The sequence below is a fragment of the Pelophylax lessonae genome (genome assembly GCF_965119305.1).
Source record: "Pelophylax lessonae genome assembly, chromosome: 1".
NCBI lineage: Eukaryota > Metazoa > Chordata > Amphibia > Anura > Ranidae > Pelophylax > Pelophylax lessonae.
This window is the reverse complement of record NC_138768.1, coordinates 453192292-453211513: the sequence shown is the minus strand read 5'-3', so window position 1 is coordinate 453211513 and position 19222 is coordinate 453192292. Positions and strand designations below refer to the sequence as shown.

At 48.0% G+C, this 19222-nt stretch overlaps 1 protein-coding gene across 1 annotated transcript in view; it reads left to right on the top strand.

Moving 5' to 3' along the window:
- The window catches only part of SLC25A42 (solute carrier family 25 member 42), a 133837-nt gene that overhangs the window by 15508 nt on the left and 99107 nt on the right, over positions 1-19222 (top strand). The window contains exon 2 of the mRNA XM_082243919.1: positions 9307-9418. Within this exon, the coding sequence (XP_082100045.1) occupies positions 9307-9418 (112 nt within the window). The remainder of the gene's footprint in view (positions 1-9306; positions 9419-19222) is intronic.

The window sequence follows — 19222 nt, the reverse complement described above, 5'->3', positions numbered from 1 at the left end:
CCCTATGAGGAGTCCCTTCTTTGGAAGTGGACTGTTCCACCGGTGGTGGACCCTCCCGGTTTCCGGATTGGACAAGGCAACCATGATTCCTTTTGAATAGTCCCCGGCCTTTAAAGATCTGGTTGACAGAAAGGCGGAGGCTGTGGCCCTCAATATGTACACTCTGGCTAGTTCGGCACTGAGGCCGGTCTTCACCAGTGCCGTGGTGTAGCAATCTCTTACTGAGTGGACTAAGCTTTAATGCCGTGACCTGGAGGGAGAACAGCTCCCCCTTTGTCTCACAGCGGCGCATACGAACTGACTTCGGCCTGAGTTTGTGGTGTTTTCTCCTGGCCGACAGTACCCACATTACGATGGAGCGATGTCCTGTTCGGAGCAGTGCCCACCCTGTTCCTGATATGGTAAGTAGCTGTCTCCCCCCCCCCCCCCCACTACCCCTGGAAGGTTTTGGGGTGGACGTGTGCCTCTCCCAGGGATGGTTGGGCCCCCAGGTTCTCATCCTGGTTGAAGTTGCTGCTGACTGGGTTTTCCTGGGGGGAAACTGTGTGAGGGTGGCTGATGCCACTGTCTCCCGCTCGGGCATCCGCCTTCCCCTCCGCAGCCCTTGGGTGGTTGGCTTCGCTGGGGCTTGCGTCCTGGTGGCTGGGCGCCTTCAAAAATATAGGCTGCGGCCAAGTCGAGCGCCGCAATTGGGCGGGGGGCGGCCTGCCTTGGTGGAACTGGCGGATCAGTTGGTCCAAGTGCTAAAGTTTGTCTGTGACGGCTTTTGGGATGCCGCTCCCCTGCTTTCTAGACGGTCTGTCTCACCAGTGGTCCTGCGGCGCATTATCTTGCTGAAATGTTGGTCTGCGGACCAGGCTTCTTAAAAGGCCTTGTCTGATCTTCCATTTGTGGGGGATCGCCTGTTTGGATCTTCCTTGGAGGACATCATCAAGGGCCTCACATGGAGAAAGAGTACTGTTCTTCCTCCAGGCTTCCAGGGGTAAAGAGTCCCGTCGCAGACGGGGACCCTCCTTTTCCATTCACAAGCGACTTTTTTCTTTCGGGCCTCCGCTAGGGGTTCCAAAAAGTCTTGGTTGGGGCAAACCAAGAGCAGGTGCTGCCAGACCTGCGGACAAAAATTCCTCCGCATGAAGAGGCGCCCTCACTCATATCTGGGGTGGGGAGAAGTCTTTGCTGCTTTCCGGATCCGTGGCTCTCCCTGTTTCAGGACAAGTGGGTCCATGAATTAATTTGCTCCGGCTACAAGATTGAGTTTCGATCATATCCTCCGGAAAGGTTCTTTCCTTCCAACCTGCACTTATCCCCAGATTGCTTAAAGGATCTCTGTGGGGCAGTGCAAGATTTGTTACTTAAAGGGGGGATTGTTCTGGTTCCAAAGTCGGAAAGTTTTTTAAGGTTTTTACCCAGGAAGGAGGGCAAGGTGCGCCCAATTCTGGACCTTAAGGCGCTAAACCGCTTTGTGCGAGTACAGAAGTTACGCATGGAGTCCATGCGCACGGTGGTGCCGTTCCTACATCAGGGGGATTTCCTCGCCTCCATCGACATCAAGAATGCCTACCTTCACATCCCAATATGTGTTGCCCATCAGCATTTCCTCCGCTTTCCCGTGGGTGAGGAGCATTATCAATTTGTGGCATTACCCTTTGGTCTCGCTTCCGCTCCTCGGGTCTTCACAAAAGTCTTGGCGCCCGGTTTGAGCATTACTGCGTCAGCGGGGGATCGCGGTACTGGGGTACCTGGACAATCTGCTTTTACGAGCAGAGTCTTCGACCGCCTTGTTGGATAACTTGGAGATTACTCTGCAAGCGCTGAGAGAGTTCAGTTGCATTCTGAATCTTCAGAAGTCTGCCCTGATTCCGTCCACAAGCATAGTCTACCTGGGTCTGACTCTGTACTCGTCCTCAGCCAGAGTTATTCTTCTTCGGGAGAAACTTCAAAAGTTGCAGTAGACAATTTAGCTTTTGCTGACTAACAGACGGTCGTCTCTTTGGACTTGCATGCACCTGTCCTGGTACGGAGGCGTCCTCTGCACAGATTATGCTCAGGGGGTCTGGTCTCAGGAATAGTCCAGACTACCGATCAAAGTACAGGAGCCTCAAGCGATCAGACTTTGTCTGGCTCATTGGACAAGTCGTGTATGTGCATAAACGTGTAGCGCTAACAATAAATTGTGACACAAATCAGTAATCCTAAAACAATGTGCATGACCCTCCCTTCTAGATTGTAAGCTCTAACGAGCAGGGCCCTCTAGTTCCTCCTGTTTTGAACTGCATTGTCTTCCCTCAAATTGTAAAGCGCTGCGCAAACTGTTGGCGCTATATAAATCCTGTATTATAATAACAATTGTGAATCAAGACCATAAATGGTTAATAAATACTAGCACCACTCCACCTATTGGTGAAAATGTAAAATGAACGGTGGCATGTAAAATGCTTCAATGAGTGAAGAGAATTATATAAACTGTGTGTGTGTATAAATATAAAACCTAAAACTAAAATTAAAAAAATAACACTAAATGGAAAGCGCAAAGAAACAGCAGTGAACTATTATTTATAAAGCAGTTAATGTCCCACTCCACGTTTAAACCAATAAGGGACATTTGTTTTCAAACTATATATCCTACGTGTTTCAATGCAGGAAATCTCCCTTTTTAGTGTTAGAACCCCTCCAGTGATGAATAGATTTCTCAATAGCAACAAAAAACATAGCATGAGGGTTCCTATGATGACACAGATCATAATGTTTAGAAACACTATGACCCGGGAACCCTTTTTTAATGTTCCAAACATGTTCCCCTAGTCGTATTTGCAAAGCTCTCATGGTACGAACTACGTAATGTTTGCCATATTTACATTGTAGCAAATATACCCCTTTTTTTGGTGGAACATGTAATGAAAGAATTAATGTCAAATTCTCTGTCAGTTTGTTGTGAACAAAATGTCTCAATCCTCTTACCTTTTTAAAAGAATTTAGAGTGCAAATATTGCATTTGCGACAGGGGAAATAACCCTTTAATTCCGGGAAAAAAGGGGTCTAATAGGTCGGTCAATAACATTTTGTGCTATTCTGTGTCTTAAAGAAGGGGACACCTCTAAAGATTCATGGTTGGTCGGGAAGAGCTGGACCTAGTATACGATCATTCTTCACAACGGACCAGTGTTTCCAAATAATATTTTTGATTAGGAAATGTTGCATCGAGAAAGAAGTAACAAATTTAATTTCTAGAAGTCATTATTTTGATTTTTTCCGCTTACTGGATTCCAATAACGTTGATCTGTTTAATATTAGCCACCTCCTTAATGGTATTATCCAAAATGTCACTATTATAGCCCTTCTCTATAAACCTGGATTTCAACTCTGAGGCTTGTGATAAAAAAATAATTGAGGTGTGTACAATTCCGTCGTAAGAGCATAAATTGACCCTTAGGTACTGCCTTTAGCCAGGAGTCATTATGACAGCTGTCAATTTGAAAAAAAAACATTACAGTCTGTTTCTTTAAAGTGCATAGTGGTGGTTACTCGATCTCCGCATGCAATCAAATTCAGATCCAGAAAGGTCACCTGTGAGGTGCTGCTGGAACAATCCAGCTTAATTCCCCTGTTGTTCCTATTAAGGCCTTGCATAAAAGAATCAAGGGACAGCTGATCTCCATCCCATAGAAAGGATGTCATCTATGTACCTCTGCCACAAAACAAGTTGTGGCGGACGGTCTCTAAAGATGACATCCTCCTCCCATCTGGCCATAAAAAGATTTGCCAGACTTGGAGCAAATTTTGCTCCCATCACGACACCGCAATCTTGTAGATAGGTGTTACTAAACCAAAAAAAGTTGTGTGTCATGGCAAACTCCAATACTTTAAAAATAAAGGATATTTGTTCCCCTGCCAGAGAACTTTCCATGTCAAGGTAGTAACTGGCTGCTTCCAACCCTTGTTGGTGGGAAATAATGGTGTACAGCGACGCCACGTCAGCTGTAGCCATAATAAATTCTTCCCTCCAAACTATCCCTTGCAGGATATTAAGAACATGAGTAGTATCCTTTAAGTATGATGTCATCTTTGATACTATGGGCTGCAAGAACTCATCAACGTATTTACCAATACGAGAACAAAGGGAATCCATCCCACTAATAATGGGACGTCCTGGGGTTTTAACAGGGTTTTTGTGCACTTTGGGGAGAAAATAAATTATAGGTAAACGTGGAGCTGAAGGGATGAGATTTGCCTTTTGTTTTTTTATTTAAGATGCCATTGTCAAAAGCTTTATCAACCAACTGTTGGAGTTCTTTTTTAAACTTAAATGTAGGATTTCCATTTAGGAATCCATATGTGTCCCTATCACCTAAGATATTATTAATTTCAAGAATGTAATCTTCCTTGTCCATAACGACAATCCCTCCCCCCTTATCCACTATGTCCTTTTTATCGCATAGTTGTTGCAGGCCAATATGTAAGGCCTCATTTCTAGGGGGTTTGTTGATCTTAATCTTGTCCAAGTCGTTAAAGACAAGGTCCCTGAACACCTGAATTGAGGGGGATATTTTAACAGGGGCGTTAAAGAGGCATTCACAAGTGAGGTATGTGAATATCTATTATCACCACTAGTCATGGTGCGGTTAGGATTGGAGATGAGGTATCTTTTGATTAACTTTCTGATGTATTTTTGCACATCCATAAATGTGTCAAATTTGCTTAAAACTTTAAGAGGGGCAAACTTGAGGCCACGATTAGGAACTAACTTTTCCTCTGCAGAGACAACAGTCTTTGAAAGATTAAAAATACCCGCATCCTTTATACCCGTCTTCTTTTTTGACCTTGCACGCCTCCCCCCTCTGGTCCCTCTCTTTGTTCTATATTTCTTTTGTTGTTTTGATTACCCTTGAGAAAATCCCCTGAATGGTATTCACTATCCTGTTGATATTGGGGGAAAAGATCTAGAATAGTGAGGGGGTTCCCGGGAGGGATAGTCCACATGTTGGTATTGGTCCCTATCTCGATTCCACTCTCCATAAGGAGTACCAAATGGATGACGGGTGATTATCCTGCTATCAGAAGGGGACTCCCAGGCGTCATTCTCAAGGGGGGCGTATCTGTTGTAAGTAGGAATTCCCCCACCATGGTTGGGTGTATGGGTGGAATTATGGTGATTCCTATTCTGGAAAGGTTGAGGTCCTTGAAAATTCCGATTTATTGAAAAAAGGTCTCAAGCCACCTTGTTGATTATTATGAGAGGAGGGATACTGAGATTTTCCTTCTCCCTTTATTGGGTTTGAATTGTTTATTATAGTCTCCCTTTGTACTGGTCGTGGGGGTGGCCTAAGGGGCATCTCCATTGGCTACCCTTTAGTAGGAATAGTCTCTGATGTATTTGGTGCTCTATTCAACTTTCATTTGAATACTGTATAATTTCCAAATTCGTTAACATTCCGATTTAATTTGCATTTTTTCTTATTCCTCTGTTCAGATACTTCCTTCTCGAGATGTTTGAGAAGATCTGATCTTTTTTTATATTCCTCATTCTCTTTAAACTCTGCCAAAGAGCTTTTTAGAGTACGGGTTTCTGCATCTATTTTAGACCATTTATTCTTTTTGCTAATGAGGAATTGTAGGAATTTGACTCCTGCTTCATTAAAATATAGGAATCAGTCGTCAGGATCTTGTTCATCGCTTTGGGGGTTGACCTCCATCTTAGACTTCTAGGTACCATCTTATCGGCCACATAGCGTTCCAAAAACGCTATGTCCCAATTAGCATGCACCTCTAAAGTCATAAAATTTTTTAATCGCATTAAGCGACTTCCTATGTCCTCTACCAAAATGTGATTACTATCAAAAATGCCATATGTGTCTAAGACTTGTTGGCTCCGAAATTCGAAAATATCTATAGTGACAAACAATGTGAACAAACAAGTAGAATAAATCAAAGCGGCAGAAAGGATTCTATATACAAATAATAAAAAAGGAGGAAAATTTTCTGCGCTGAGAATATAAGTTCGTTCTTCACTATGGGGGATATAAATAGGCGTGGAGTCACGTCTGGTAACTAAGCCCCAGACTACGTCAACCTATCATGAAACGCGTCGGACGGTACCAGACGTGACGTCGCCATGCCCCCTTAGCCGGCTTTTTTTTATCTATGAGTTCGGGGATGCTGCTGTTCTAACTACTATCAGCAGTTTCAGTATATGGACATGCCTGATTGCTCTTTTTAACATGTGAGTGCACCTATTTTAATAAACTTAATTGCAGTTTTAATACAGTATCACACTATGTGCCTTTGTTATCCCCTTTATCTATATGGCCCTTATGCATCCTCTCATGAGTGTATCTTACCATGACATCCTGAGGATTGACACCTGGGGTTCCTGTTAACTCTTTGTCAAGCGCTGTTGGCCTCTCCATTAGGTTTGGTGGCCATTGTGATTTAGTAAGCTGCCATTCGGTGTGTTCTATCCCACGGGTGATCTTTTCCTGCTTGCTGTGTGAGGATATATTCTACATGCTAGGACGTGTTTCCTCTTCATTTTTTCACACTTTTTTATTGTGAATTCCTTATCATTCAAGGACTTTCATATGGACTTTTTATGGTCTTGATTCACAATTATGCACATTGTTTTATGATTATTGATTTATGTCACAATTTATTGTTAGCGCTACACGTTTATGCACATTTACGGTTGGATTTTTCTATAGGTCTGTGTATGCTGCTTTACCTTTTTGTCATGTGTGTTTTTTTTTTTTTTTTTTTTTTTTTATTCAATCATTATTGAGCTTATATTCATAGCGCAGAAATGTTTCCTCCTTTTTTTATCATTGGACAAATCATCTACACGGGTGTCCAGTGCGGATTAAATCAGACAATGCCATGGCCATGGCCTATTTCAATCACAAAGGGGGCACAAGCAGTGTCCTGGTGGCTCGGGATGTAGCCAGCATTCTAAGGTGGGCAGAGAGATTCATTTAAGCCCTCTCTGCTGTGCACATTCCAGGGGGTGGAAAATTGGCAAGCGGACTATCTCAGTCGACAGACGTTAGACCAGGGAAGAATGGTCTCTTCATCCGGAGGGGTTTTATCAGTTGGGTCTACGGTGGGGTACTTCAGAGGTGGATCTGTTGGCCTCTCGCTTCAACAGGAAGGTTCAGAGGTTTGTGGCACGGTCTCGGGATCCTCTAGCCATCCCTACAGACGCATTAGTGGCTCCTTGGAGTCAGTATCATCTGATTTACGCCTTTCCTCCTCTCCAGCTTCTGCTGAGACTACAATGCAGGATCGAGGCAGAAGGGATTCCAGTCATCCTAGTGGCTCCAGAATGGCCTCGCTGGTCTTGGTATGCCAATCTGGTACGGCTGGTCGCCAATGCTCCTTGGAGACGTCCTCTCAGGGAAGATCTGCTGTCCCAAGGGTAAATCTTCCATCTTGCTTTAGTCGCTGGCTTTGATGGCTTGGCTGTTGAAAGGCAGGTGCTGAAGGACAGAGGGTTGTCTGACTCGGTGATTCCTATGCTGTTAAAAGCTAGATAATCTACTTCTAGGAAGATTTACCATCGTACGTGGTGTAAATCCCTCAGGGCCAGGTCTCGGCCTTGGCCTTGGGCAGATTTCCTTTTAAAGCGAGTTGGCCACACAATCCTTGGTGCGTTCTTTTCTCCAGGGCGTGGGATACTTGGTTCCTCTAGTGCTGTCTCCATTGTTGCTGAGGGACCTCAATTTGGTGTTGTCAGTTTTCCAGAAGCCTCCCTTTGAAAATATTTAGGAGATTCCCCTGCTTACATTGTCTGAGGAGGTGGCCTTTTTCGTGGCCAATTTCTTTGGTGCACACGATGTCTGAACTGGGGGAGTTGTCTTATCTTTCACCTGACCTGGTGGTTCACAGGGATAAGGTGGTTCTGCGTCCATTTCCATCGTTCCTTCCGAAGATCGTCTCTGACTTTCATTTGACATTCATCAAAACATTGTGTTGCCCTCCCTGTGCCCCAAGCCTAAGCATCCTAAGGAAGTTGCCTTGCTCTCCCGGGATGTGGTTCGGGAAATAACGGTGTATCTGGCAGCTATGGAGTCTTTTTAGGGAATCAGACTCACTATTTGTCCTTACTGATGGACCTCACAAGGGGCTGGCTGCTTCTGCTATGACCATTTCCAGATGGATCAGACAGACTGTGGTTCAGGCTTATTCTGTTGAAGGTCAGGTTCCTCTTTTCCCTGTCAAGGCGCACTCTACTCGGGCACTTGGTGCCTCCTGAGCCTTCCGTCATCAGGCATCAGTGATGCAGGTGGGTTCCTGGTTGTCTGTACACACATTCACAAAATTTTTTAGAAGTGGATTGGTTGGCATCTGCGGATGCTTTTTTTGTCCGCAAAGTTTTGCTGGCTGCTTAGAGGACTTATCCTGCTTTGAGGGTGTTTTTTTTTTTTTTTTCAGGCAAGCTCCAGTTGACAGTTGAAGTTGGCTATGTTTAGCCTTGGGGAAGTTTGTTTTTTTCTGCTGTTCCCACCCCTCAAGTTTGACATGTTTGCTTTGGGATGTCCCTACAGTCAAGAAGATGAAGAGCTGTGTCTGTCAATGAAGGATAAGGGGCTTTTGCTCCTCTATAGAGAAGAGACTGTAAAGCCTCCAGGGGAGACACTACTACTGCCTCTAAAAGCATAGCCATATTGGTAGTATCCAGGCAGCCAGGTAATATTTGAAGCAGTCAGGAAGTGCCAGACCTCCTCTAGAGGAAGGTCATCTGAGGGTGGACAATATGTAGCGGATATTTTAACCTCTCCACCCATTGTAACTTCATATCAGGGGAAACCAGGGCTTTCGCTTCAGGGACAATTTTGAGAACAGTTGGGACTTGGTCCTGTTCACGCAAAGGCTACATATATTAGAAATCATTCAGTATCCGAATAGTGCCCTGAAGGGATGAACTCGGATCATTCAGGAAGAGGAGCAGATCATCTGCTAATGGGGGCCACCCACTCCAGCCAGCCAAATTCAGAGAGATCCCAACTTTAATGCCAGGAACTTTAATGCCAGGATCCACCCAGACGCTGGAACAGCAGGAACGTGCTGCTGAGAACCTGAGCTAGCCACTCCCTCCCTCCTCCATCCATCCCTCCCTCCTCCATCCCTCCCTCCTTCCTCCCTCCATCCCTTCCCCCCTCCTCCACCTTCCCCCCCTCCTCCACCTTCCCCCTCCACAGCCCAGTGCTCTAGTTAACTTTGCTGATCTGAAGTATGAAACAATGTTGTGCAATCCCCATTAGGGATAGGAATACTTTTTGTAGATTGCTATTGTAACATTCTATTCTGTTTCACTAGGGAAACAAAAATGACAAGGGAGTCGTCAACTCCTTAATGTCTGGCGCTTTGGCTGGAGCTGTGGCCAAGACAGCAGTTGCTCCACTGGACAGAACCAAAATCATATTCCAAGGTAGGTTCTCCTTTGTCAAGCAAATATAGTGTACCTGAAGATGAACATGTACTACATTTTAAAGTTTTGCAAAGAATTTAAAACTCTCCTTTCCCTCTGCCAGCTCCATCTTTGCTGCATTAAAGAGAAACTGGCTGAAGAATCTTCAGACTCCAAAACTCCAGGAGTGTTGATTTCCTGGTCCCTTGCTTCACACTGTGATGCCCCCCACTGGCCTCTATGTCACTACAAAACACCGTAGTGAAGTAAGACCTGGTGGATTGAACCACTATGTGTAGCACAGTAGAAAAAGTCTGACACTCCCTGAAGCATTGTATTCTCTTTGCAGTGGGCAAATTTCTTTGCACATTGAGGCACTTTGAATTCATTTTGTTCCTTACACCTTGACTTTGCCCTAGGTTATCACTAAGCTCTACCACCTACTCTTCCTCTGCCTACTAAGCCCCTGTTTACACCGGAGCGTTTTGTAGCTTGAAGCTCAAAGCTCCAAAATGCTTTACAAACAGAATTTTATGCTTTTAAATGTTTCCTGTTCACATTTCAGCATTCAAGTACCTGTAGCTCAATGCCTGAAGCTTAGAAAGGTTCACAAACTACCTATAAATTGGAATAGGGTGTCTTTGCCGTCATTGACTTCTAAAGGAGCATGTAAAATATGCAAAAAAGTGTGTTGCAAGCAATTTGCAAGCTCTCCAATAATAAAAGTTTCTCTTACGTCCTCCGACAGTCGCCGCCTCTTCATATTCGTCACTAATGGGGTTATTGACCTTTGCTCCGTAGGAGTGCTAGGCAACAGAATATATTAATATCCAAGCTTTTAGCATATTCCACCCCCAGGGGGTGGTCCCCTCAGTCAATACCTCCTTGCTTCCTGCATACCAACTCAGTTTCATATGCCTAGCTCAGGAGTGCAGGCTGTTCCTGTGCTGGGGCTCTTAGTCTCAGCCACTTTTCTCTTTTTTGATTTTATTTGAAGTTTTTTCTCTTTCTTTTACTTAGCTGTTTATTTCCAGCTTTAGTTAGTTCTTCTGATGAAGATGATCGTGCAGAGCTGGGTCTCAGTCTGGCCACCCTGGATCCCAGGGCTCAGGGCCAGGGGCTTCCCAGCCTGCCATCGAGCGTTCAGCTTAGGGTTTTCCCTGGCACATTGAACGACCCATCCCTGTTCGCTGCAGGGATGCTATCGGTGAGGTGGCTACCTCACTGGACGCCATTGCGGTTTCGCACCGCAACTCCACTGCGTCATGCTTGCGACACTCCCTGTCCTCAGTACTGCGGTTTGGTTGCTGGAGCAGGCTCCCCACGCCATCCGGACTGGTAAGTGTATCTCTATGTGGGGACCTGTCTTTTTTGGGTGTCAGTCTGGAACTGTGTGACCCTGCATGTCTGTGTGGCTGCTGTGCTCCCTGTCAGCTCCTGTGTGCACTTGCTGCCTGTGTGTGGGCTGTGAGGGGGGGGCTCTCCCGCTCTGCTGGGTGTCATATGAAGCCGTAAGATTTTAGACATGCTGTGCGGCGATCGCTGCGGCGATCCGCCATTTTTCTGGGGCAAAAATGATGGTGGCAGGTCCTGTGAGGTACTGCACACGTTTTTGGCGCCAAACGCCGCCATTTTGAGCGGCGATCGATCCCACATGTCAGCGCCATGTTCTCTTTGCCCAGGGTTTTGTCCTCAGCCGAGCGGCCATGTTTGTGGAGCCTTGCAGAGGCTTCATAGGGGCGGTCAGTCTTGCATCACTTCCTTTTCCTCTGGGACAGCGATCGGTGCAGCAGCCTGTGTGAGCTCTCCAGGTTTTATATCTCCTTTTGTCCTGTATTCCTTGCCCAGTTTCTTATCCCTGTGGGGGTCAGTGTGTTCAGTGGGTGCGGTGGGCAGCGCTCGCCGCGATCTTAAAGGGGCAGTACCCTTTATTACTTATTTTGCTGGGGCATGGATTCTCAGGATTGCAAGTTTCCTACCATCCTGGTGGGGGGCCAAGGGGCTGCTGCTTCCCCCGAGGGGGCTGATCTGGCCACTATTGTTGCAAACTTAGCTGCTCAGGTGCAGATGCTGGTGGCTGATCGATCCACTAAACGGCCCAGGGTGTCTATTTCCTCTGATTCAGAGGGCGATGGGGCTGCTATGGCTGGAGTGCCCTTCTCAGGGTCTCACTCATCCCTAGACCTTGTGGGGTCTGACGGGGAGGCTGAGGTGGAAGGGGTTGATAATTCTCCCCCTGGCTCGTCTGAAGAGCTTGCACTCATGGATGAGTTGGTTTCTTCTATCAAGCAAACGCTGCATTTGCAGGATGAACCATGTCCTCCTGCTTTTGATGTCCTCTTATGGGACGCAGAGAAAACGCAAAACATCGCAGGTTTTTCCTTGCTCTACGGAATTTCAGCGCGCGGTTGATGAGCAATGGCGCAATTTAAAAAAGCCTTTTGCTGTGCCGAGTAGGTTCAAGCTGCGTTATCCCTTTACACCGGCTACTGATGAGCGTTGGTGTGTACCGCCTCAGGTGGATTACTCGGTGGCAATTTTGAATAAATCAACTGCGATCCCTGCTGAGGATACCCCGGTGTTCCGGGACCCGACGGACAGGAGATTGGAATCTCTGGCCCGTCATGCCTATACGGTTGCTGGCTCTATGCTGAAGCCTATTTTTGCTTCCATTATGGCAGCCCAGGCTATTGCGGATTGGACGCAGGTGCTCAAGCGCACTCTGGTGGCTGACTCTGCCCCGCCGACAACTTTGGCTATGGTGGATCAGATTCATCAGGGTGTCATGTATTTGTGTGATGCGGACTTGGATTTAGTCACTTTGGCGGCGCGCCTTTCTAGTGTGGCGGTCTTGAACCGTCGCCTGATATGGTTGAAATGTTGGTCGGTTGACCAATCTTTTCGCAAGACTCTGGCTAATTTGCCCTACGCGGGATCCCGCCTTTTTGGCGAATCTTTGGATACTCTGATAAAGGGTATTTCTCTAGCGCTCATTGACAGACGTAGTCCTCGGTGATACACCACCTTCGGGTTATGTTGCCTCCACAGGAGCAGGACTAGACAGGAAATTAAAAAGCTCTGGCCACACCCTAGGGGCAGTCCCAGAGGGTATATCCTCTCTCTCTCTGCCTCAGCAAATCAGTTATTTTCTGTCTAGTTAGGAGTAAGGACCTAGATACCTTGCTGGGATCTTAGGTCCTGGCAAGAATTTTTTTCTTAAAGGATTTTTAGACAGCTTTTTTTCTCCAGTGTTCCTGTGAGATCTTCAAGCAAGAAAGCTGAACTGGGCGACGGGCTGGATGTTGAGATCCGGTGGTCACCCCAGTTCAGCCTACGAGCGCGTGCAGGCCATAGCTCCGCGCTGGGTCGGCCGCGACAAAGTCCCATTAAAAGGACTGAACCCGCAAGTTAAACGTCTCGCTGAAACGCCAAAGACCATGAGTCACGGCGTCCGTATCGGTCGACAGCCCTCCCGCCCCGGTGGAGAGGGGTACTGTCAGGAGTTGGTGCCCGCCTGGTTCCGGTATGGTGAGTAGTATGTTCCCCCTTTTTCCCTGACGGGTTTTGTGGTGAACGCGGGCCCCTCTCTGTATGGTAAGAAAGAGTCCTTTCTATCCTATAACATGTCACAAATCCTCCTACTTTGAGTGTGATTTTATGTGTGCAAAAGCCAGGAGGCTTGGTTTGGGAGCTAACAATCTATTGTATACATGTTTAAAAGATGTAATCTGTGGCATTCTGGGAATCTTATGGGTTAAGTATAAGCTACCTACCAGTCAGAAGCCACGGACATGTAGACTGCCTTCCAAATCAGATCTCCAGCTATTAGCAGGCCTCCCGAACGGCCATGCGGTCCGCCAGGGCCGGTACCGCCAACCACGCCATATCCCCATGCAGATAGAGTGTTGTGTGCCCTGCAGCACACCGCTATTCAGTATAGGCCGCCGCCATTTTTTTTGCTGGATCGCACGAGCCGCCATTTTGGCGTAGCCTCGTGTCTCCAGCATGGGGGCGGCCATGTTTGAGGTGATCTTACACCTCGTGGAGCTTGGGGGAGGCGCCGGAAGGCGTGCAGAGGGGCGGAGCCGCCTCCTTTCTTCCTGGGCAGCCAGCCAAAAAGACTTCCTGTTTGTCAAGACAGCGCTGTAAGCTGTTGCAGTTTAACTCTGAGCATCAAGTGGTGAGCCTGGGGGTCTATCTCTCTCTCTCTCGATCGATAAAGATCCCTAGCAGGTAACACTAAGGGGCTTTTTGTGGCGCTGGGGGTCAGAAAAAAAAAAAGAAAAAAAAAAAAAAAAAAATTTTTTTCTTTACTTTTGAATTATATTATCCAGGAAGTAACTGGAGTTATTATGGACCCTGCCACACATATTCCCCCACCTGTTTCCCTCGAGGGGGCCTCGGGACCCGCCGGTGCACAGAGTATAGAGTCATTTACAGCAATTTTGGAGTCTATGGTGGCTCGGGTGGAGGCGGCCTGTCAGGGACGGGGGTCAAGGAAGCGACCCCCGCCTACCCCTATACTATCTGACACCTCTGACTCAGATTCAGAGATGGTCACGGCAGTTGCAGGTTCCTCTGCAAGGGCTGTTATCCCAGGTAAAGCCCCCTCAGACAGTGAGGAGGACGCTTCTTCTCTTGCTATAATTCAGGAAGAAGCATTGGTGGACGCACTAGTTGTGGCAGTGCAAGAAACCTTAAAACTTGAGGCTTTACCGGCAGAGGCAACTGAAACAGAGAGGCCTTTTGGGACTAATAAGCCCATCAAGACGGCGAAGGCTTTTCCTGTACCTAAATGTTTTGGTAATCAGATTAAAGGAGAATGGGAGCATTCTAAACGTACCTTTACTATTTCCAAGCGTATTGCTAGACGCTATCCGTTTGAGGAATCCATCATTAAGAAATGGACGGTACCACCAGTCGTGGATCCGCCTATTTCCAGGCTGAATAAAGCCACGGTTATTCCAGTGGAGGACACTTCGTCCTTTAAAGATTCGGTGGATCGAAAGATAGAAGCAGAGTCCCGCACTATCTTTTCTCTGATAGGGTCAGCATTTAGACCAGTAATTGTTATTGGTCTAGTTTCCCAGACACTTACGGAATGGGCGAAAATGGTACGCCAAGATCTTAGGGGAAAAGTATTCCCCAGGAGACATCTGATTTGATGGAACAGATCATACAAGGGCTACGGTTTATCTGTGACGCAGCCTTGGACACTACTCCCTTGTTAGGGCAAGAGCACTTTTTTGCCACAGGCTGCAAAAGCTAAGGGACCTCGCAACAAGCGAGGACCTTTCTTTACCGCCCATAAAGGGCGCCCGGCTGGTACTCCCGGGAAAGGCAAGACTCCTCCAGGAGGGTTCAAGAAGGGCTGGTCGGACAAGCAGAGGACCAACCCAGCCAAACCCGAAGTAAAGGAGTACACAGCCTGAAGGTGCGCCCCCACCCGGTTTCAGGGTGGGGGGACGTTTTCACCGGTATTCAGGACATTAGATCGAGCATCAACCACTACTACCGGTGCGATTCTTCCCTTCCAACATTTAAGTACCACAGGAAGCGGTAGTTACCGTTCCCTGAATAGATCTTTTCCTTTACCTTTTCCTAAGATTAGTCCCGATACCTCACAGGAATCGGATCTGATTGACCAGATAGGCCAAGTAGCCTCTAGTCGGGTGACTTCGGTCCCTGAGGTTCAACCAGAAAAGATCACCTTTCCTGATAACTATCAGGTATCTGATAAATGTGTGGAAACAGAAAACGACCAGACTTTCTCGGATGGTCGGGGCCAGATAGCTCTAGGGACGCCTGGTTCAGATCCAATCAGCGCCAGTGGTCCTAGAAATTCTAGGCTGGCCTCCTCAAGCCGGCCTGGCCGACTTGGACATGTTAGTCGCAGACGTTCCGTGGGAACTTCGTCTCAGGGAGTGTCTGTGGTCTCAAGGACCAATTTACCTTCGTGCTTTACAGTCGCTGGTTTTAATGGCCTGGCCATTGAGACCCAAGTACTGAAGGACAGAGGTTTGTCTACTTCAGTCATTCCTACCCTTATTAAAGCAAGGAAAGCGACTTCCAGCAAAGTCTATTATCACACATGGAAGACTTATATTGCGTGGTGCGAATCTTTAGGATTTCCTCCACGTACCTATTCAGTGTCTCGAATATTGGCCTTTTTGCAACAAGGGGTTGAGCAGAAGCTAGCCTTGAGCACCATCAAGGGTCAAGTTTCAGCATTAGCAATCTTCTTTCAGAAACCTTTAGCTACCAAATCCTTGGTGCGGAATTTCATCCAGGGGGTGCGGCACCTGGCTCCTCAAGTCCGCGCGCCCTTACCGCCCTGGGATCTTAATTTGGTTTTGTCGGTTCTACAGAAACCTCCCTTTGAAAACATCAGGGAGATTCCCTTGCTTACTTTAACCCAGAAAGTGGTCTTCTTGGTGGCTATTACTTCTGCTCGCAGGGTGTCAGAACTGGCTGCATTATCATGCCAGTCCCCATACCTAGTGATTCATAGGGATAAGGTAGTACTTCATCCTAAGCCATCTTTTCTTCCTAAGGTGGTTTCAGATTTTCATCTGAATGAAGATATTGTACTACCTTCCTTGTGTCCTCAGCCCAAGCATCATCGGGAACATGCGTTGCATTCCTTAGATGTGGTTCGGGCAATCAGGGTATACCTGAAAGCTACGGAATCATTCCGTAAGACGGATTCACTTTTTGTGATCACGGATGGCCCCAGAAAGGGTTTGCCTGCATCTGCCACGACCATTGCCAAATGGATTAGACAAACGGTGGTACAGGCTTATTCTATTAAGGGTCAGAGTCCTCCGTTCCCTGTTAGGGCGCACTCCACTCGAGCGCTCAGTACTTCCTGGGCCTTTCGCCATCAGGCGTCAGTGGTCCAGGTATGTAAGGCGGCCACTTGGTCGTCGGTACATACCTTTACAAAATTCTATAAAATTGATGTGACGGCATCGGCGGATGCCTCATTTGGCCGCAAGGTTTTGCAGGCCGCAATTTGAGGAGACCGGTGGTCTACCTCGAGGGTTTTTTTCTGTTTTGAAAAAAAAAAAAAAAAAAAAAAAAGAAAAATTTTTTTCTCTCTTTTGTTGAGTCTCATCATTAAGGATGAGCATTGTAAACTTCTAGTTGGCACCGGTTGGGCCTTCTAGATTGGGATTTGATTTCATTTTCCCACCCCTCAGTTGTGATACTGCTCTGGGACGTCCCGAAGGTGGTGTATCACCGAGGACTACGTCTGTCAATGAGCGCTAGAGAAAAATGGATTTTTGTAAAATCTTACCGTAAAATCCTTTTCTCTTAGCTCATTGACAGACGTAGTCCCCGCCCCTCTGTTTTTTTGAGTTGGGTTGGGTTAAAATCTCTAAAGACTGCTTTTTCACATAACTGATTTGCTGAGGCAGAGAGAGAGAGGATATACCCTCTGGGACTGCCCCTAGGGTGTGGCCAGAGCTTTTTAATTTCCTGTCTAGTCCTGCTCCTGTGGAGGCAACATAACCCGAAGGTGGTGTATCACCGAGGACTACGTCTGTCAATGAGCTAAGAGAAAAGGATTTTACGGTAAGATTTTACAAAAATCCATTTTTCTGGGGGTAAGAGCACTCTCTTGCCCCAATCTCACAAGAATAAGTTTGTTCGTGGTAAGAAGAATGCTTCGTTTAGGCCCTCTCAGGGGTCCTTTCGTGCCTTTCGGTCGCACTATAAGGGCAAGCCCTTCAAAGGCCAAGGCTCCCAGAAGAAGCCGTGGGCGGGTAAGCAGAAGTCCGGCCAGTCCGGATCCGCTGCCTATAACAATGCGGCCTGAAGGGGCGCCCTCACCCGTTTCTGGGGTGGGGGGACGTTTGCTCGGTTTTCTTCAACCCTGGCTGGACCGCATTCGGGACAGGTGGGTTCAGGAAATCGTTCGATCTGGATACAAGATCGAGTTTCTCTCTCGGCCGGCGGGCTGATTTTTTTCCCCTCAAACCTTCAGCTGACTCCGGAGCGCTTGCAGGATCTGCACCTGGCGGTGCGGGACCTGCGGGCCCAGGGAGTGGTGGTTCCGGTGCCTCATCGTGACAGATTTCGGGGGTTCTATTCCAATCTGTTCACTGTGCCCAGAAAGGAGGGCAAAGTACGTCCGATTCTGGACTTGAAAGCTCTGAACCGCTTTGTGCGGGTTCGCAAGTTTCGCATGGAATCCCTGCGATCAATAGTGGCTGCCCTGGTTCCGGGGGAATTCATGGCCTCCATCGACTTGAAGGATGCGTACTTACACGTCCCCATTTTCGAGGGTCACCAGAGGTACCTTCGATTTGCCATTGCGGAGGATCATTATCAATTCGTGGCGTTACCCTTCGGTCTCGCCTCGGCTCCGCGGGTTTTCACCAAGGTGCTCGCGCCGGTTCTGGCTTTACTGAGAGCCCAGGGCATCTCTGTCTTGGGGTATCTGGACGATATCCTGATTCAGTCCGCGACCAATCAGGGTCTGGTGAACGACCTGTCCATCACGATGTCTACTCTGCAGGAATTCGGCTGGACGATAAATTTTCCAAAATCGATGTTGTGTCCGTCGGTTCATCTTCCCTACCTGGGGATGATTCTGGACTCTGTTCAGGCGAAGGTCTTCCTGCCGGAAGACAAGCTTCGGACACTTCAGTGCGAAGTCAGGTCCCTCAGGGACAATCAGTGCTCGTCCCTCCGGACGTGTATGAGGTGTCTGGGATTGATGGTTTCGGCTTTCGAGGCGATTCCCTTCGCCCAGTTTCACACACGGGAGCTTCAGGCGGAGGTTCTGGCCGTATGGGACGGGCGTCCGCAATCTCTGGATCTTTGGATTTCGTTGGGCCGCCACACCCGAAGGGGTCTTTTGTGGTGGCTCCAGTCCCCGGCGGTGTCGGGGGGCAAGTCCTTTTCGTTTCTTGTCATGGACGGTGATCACCACGGATGCCAGCCTGTCGGGCTGGGGTGGTGTTCTGGGCGTCTTGTCCACCCAGGGAACTTGGTCGGAGGAGGAATCCTCCCTTCCGATCAACATTCTGGAATTGTGAGCGATAAATCTCTGTCTTCTGCGTTGGACGGACAGGCTTCAGGGCCGTCCAGTTCGGGTGCAGATGGACAATGCCACAGCGGTGGCCTACATCAACCACCAAGGGGGTACCAGTAGTGCCCGGGCGGCTCGGGAAGTAGCCGACATTCTGTCTTGGGCCGAGACGCACGTCCCGGCGATCTCTGCAGTTCACATTCCAGGGGGGGGAAAACTGGCAGGCGGATTTTCTGAGCCGCCAGACCCTGGACCAGGGGGAATGGTCCCTTCACCCGGATGTCTTCCAGATGTTGTGAGCGAAGTGGGGGTCCCCAGATGTGGACCTGTTCGCGTCTCGTCTAAATCACAAGGTGGAAGGGTTCGTGGCAAGGACGCGCGATCCTCGGGCAGACGCCTCGGACGCGTTAGTGACGCCCTGGCATCAGTATCGTCTGATGTATGCCTTTCCACCGATTCAGCTGCTGTCCGGGTTCCTTCGCAGGTTGGCCTCGGAACCGAAAACGGTGATTCTGGTGGCACCGGACTGGCCTCGCCAGTCTTGGTACGCAGACCTCGTGAATCTGGTGGTCGACGCTCCGTGGCGTCTGCCTCTTCGAGCAGACCTTTTGTCTCAAGGACCGATATTCCATCCTGCTTTACAGTCGCTGGCTTTAACGGCCTGGCTGTTGAAAGCCAGGTCTTGAAGGATAGGGGTCTCTCCCCTGAGGTCATTCCCACTTTGATCAAGGCCAGGAAGGCCTCTTCAGGGAAGATTTACTACCTTACTTGGAAGGCGTATTTTG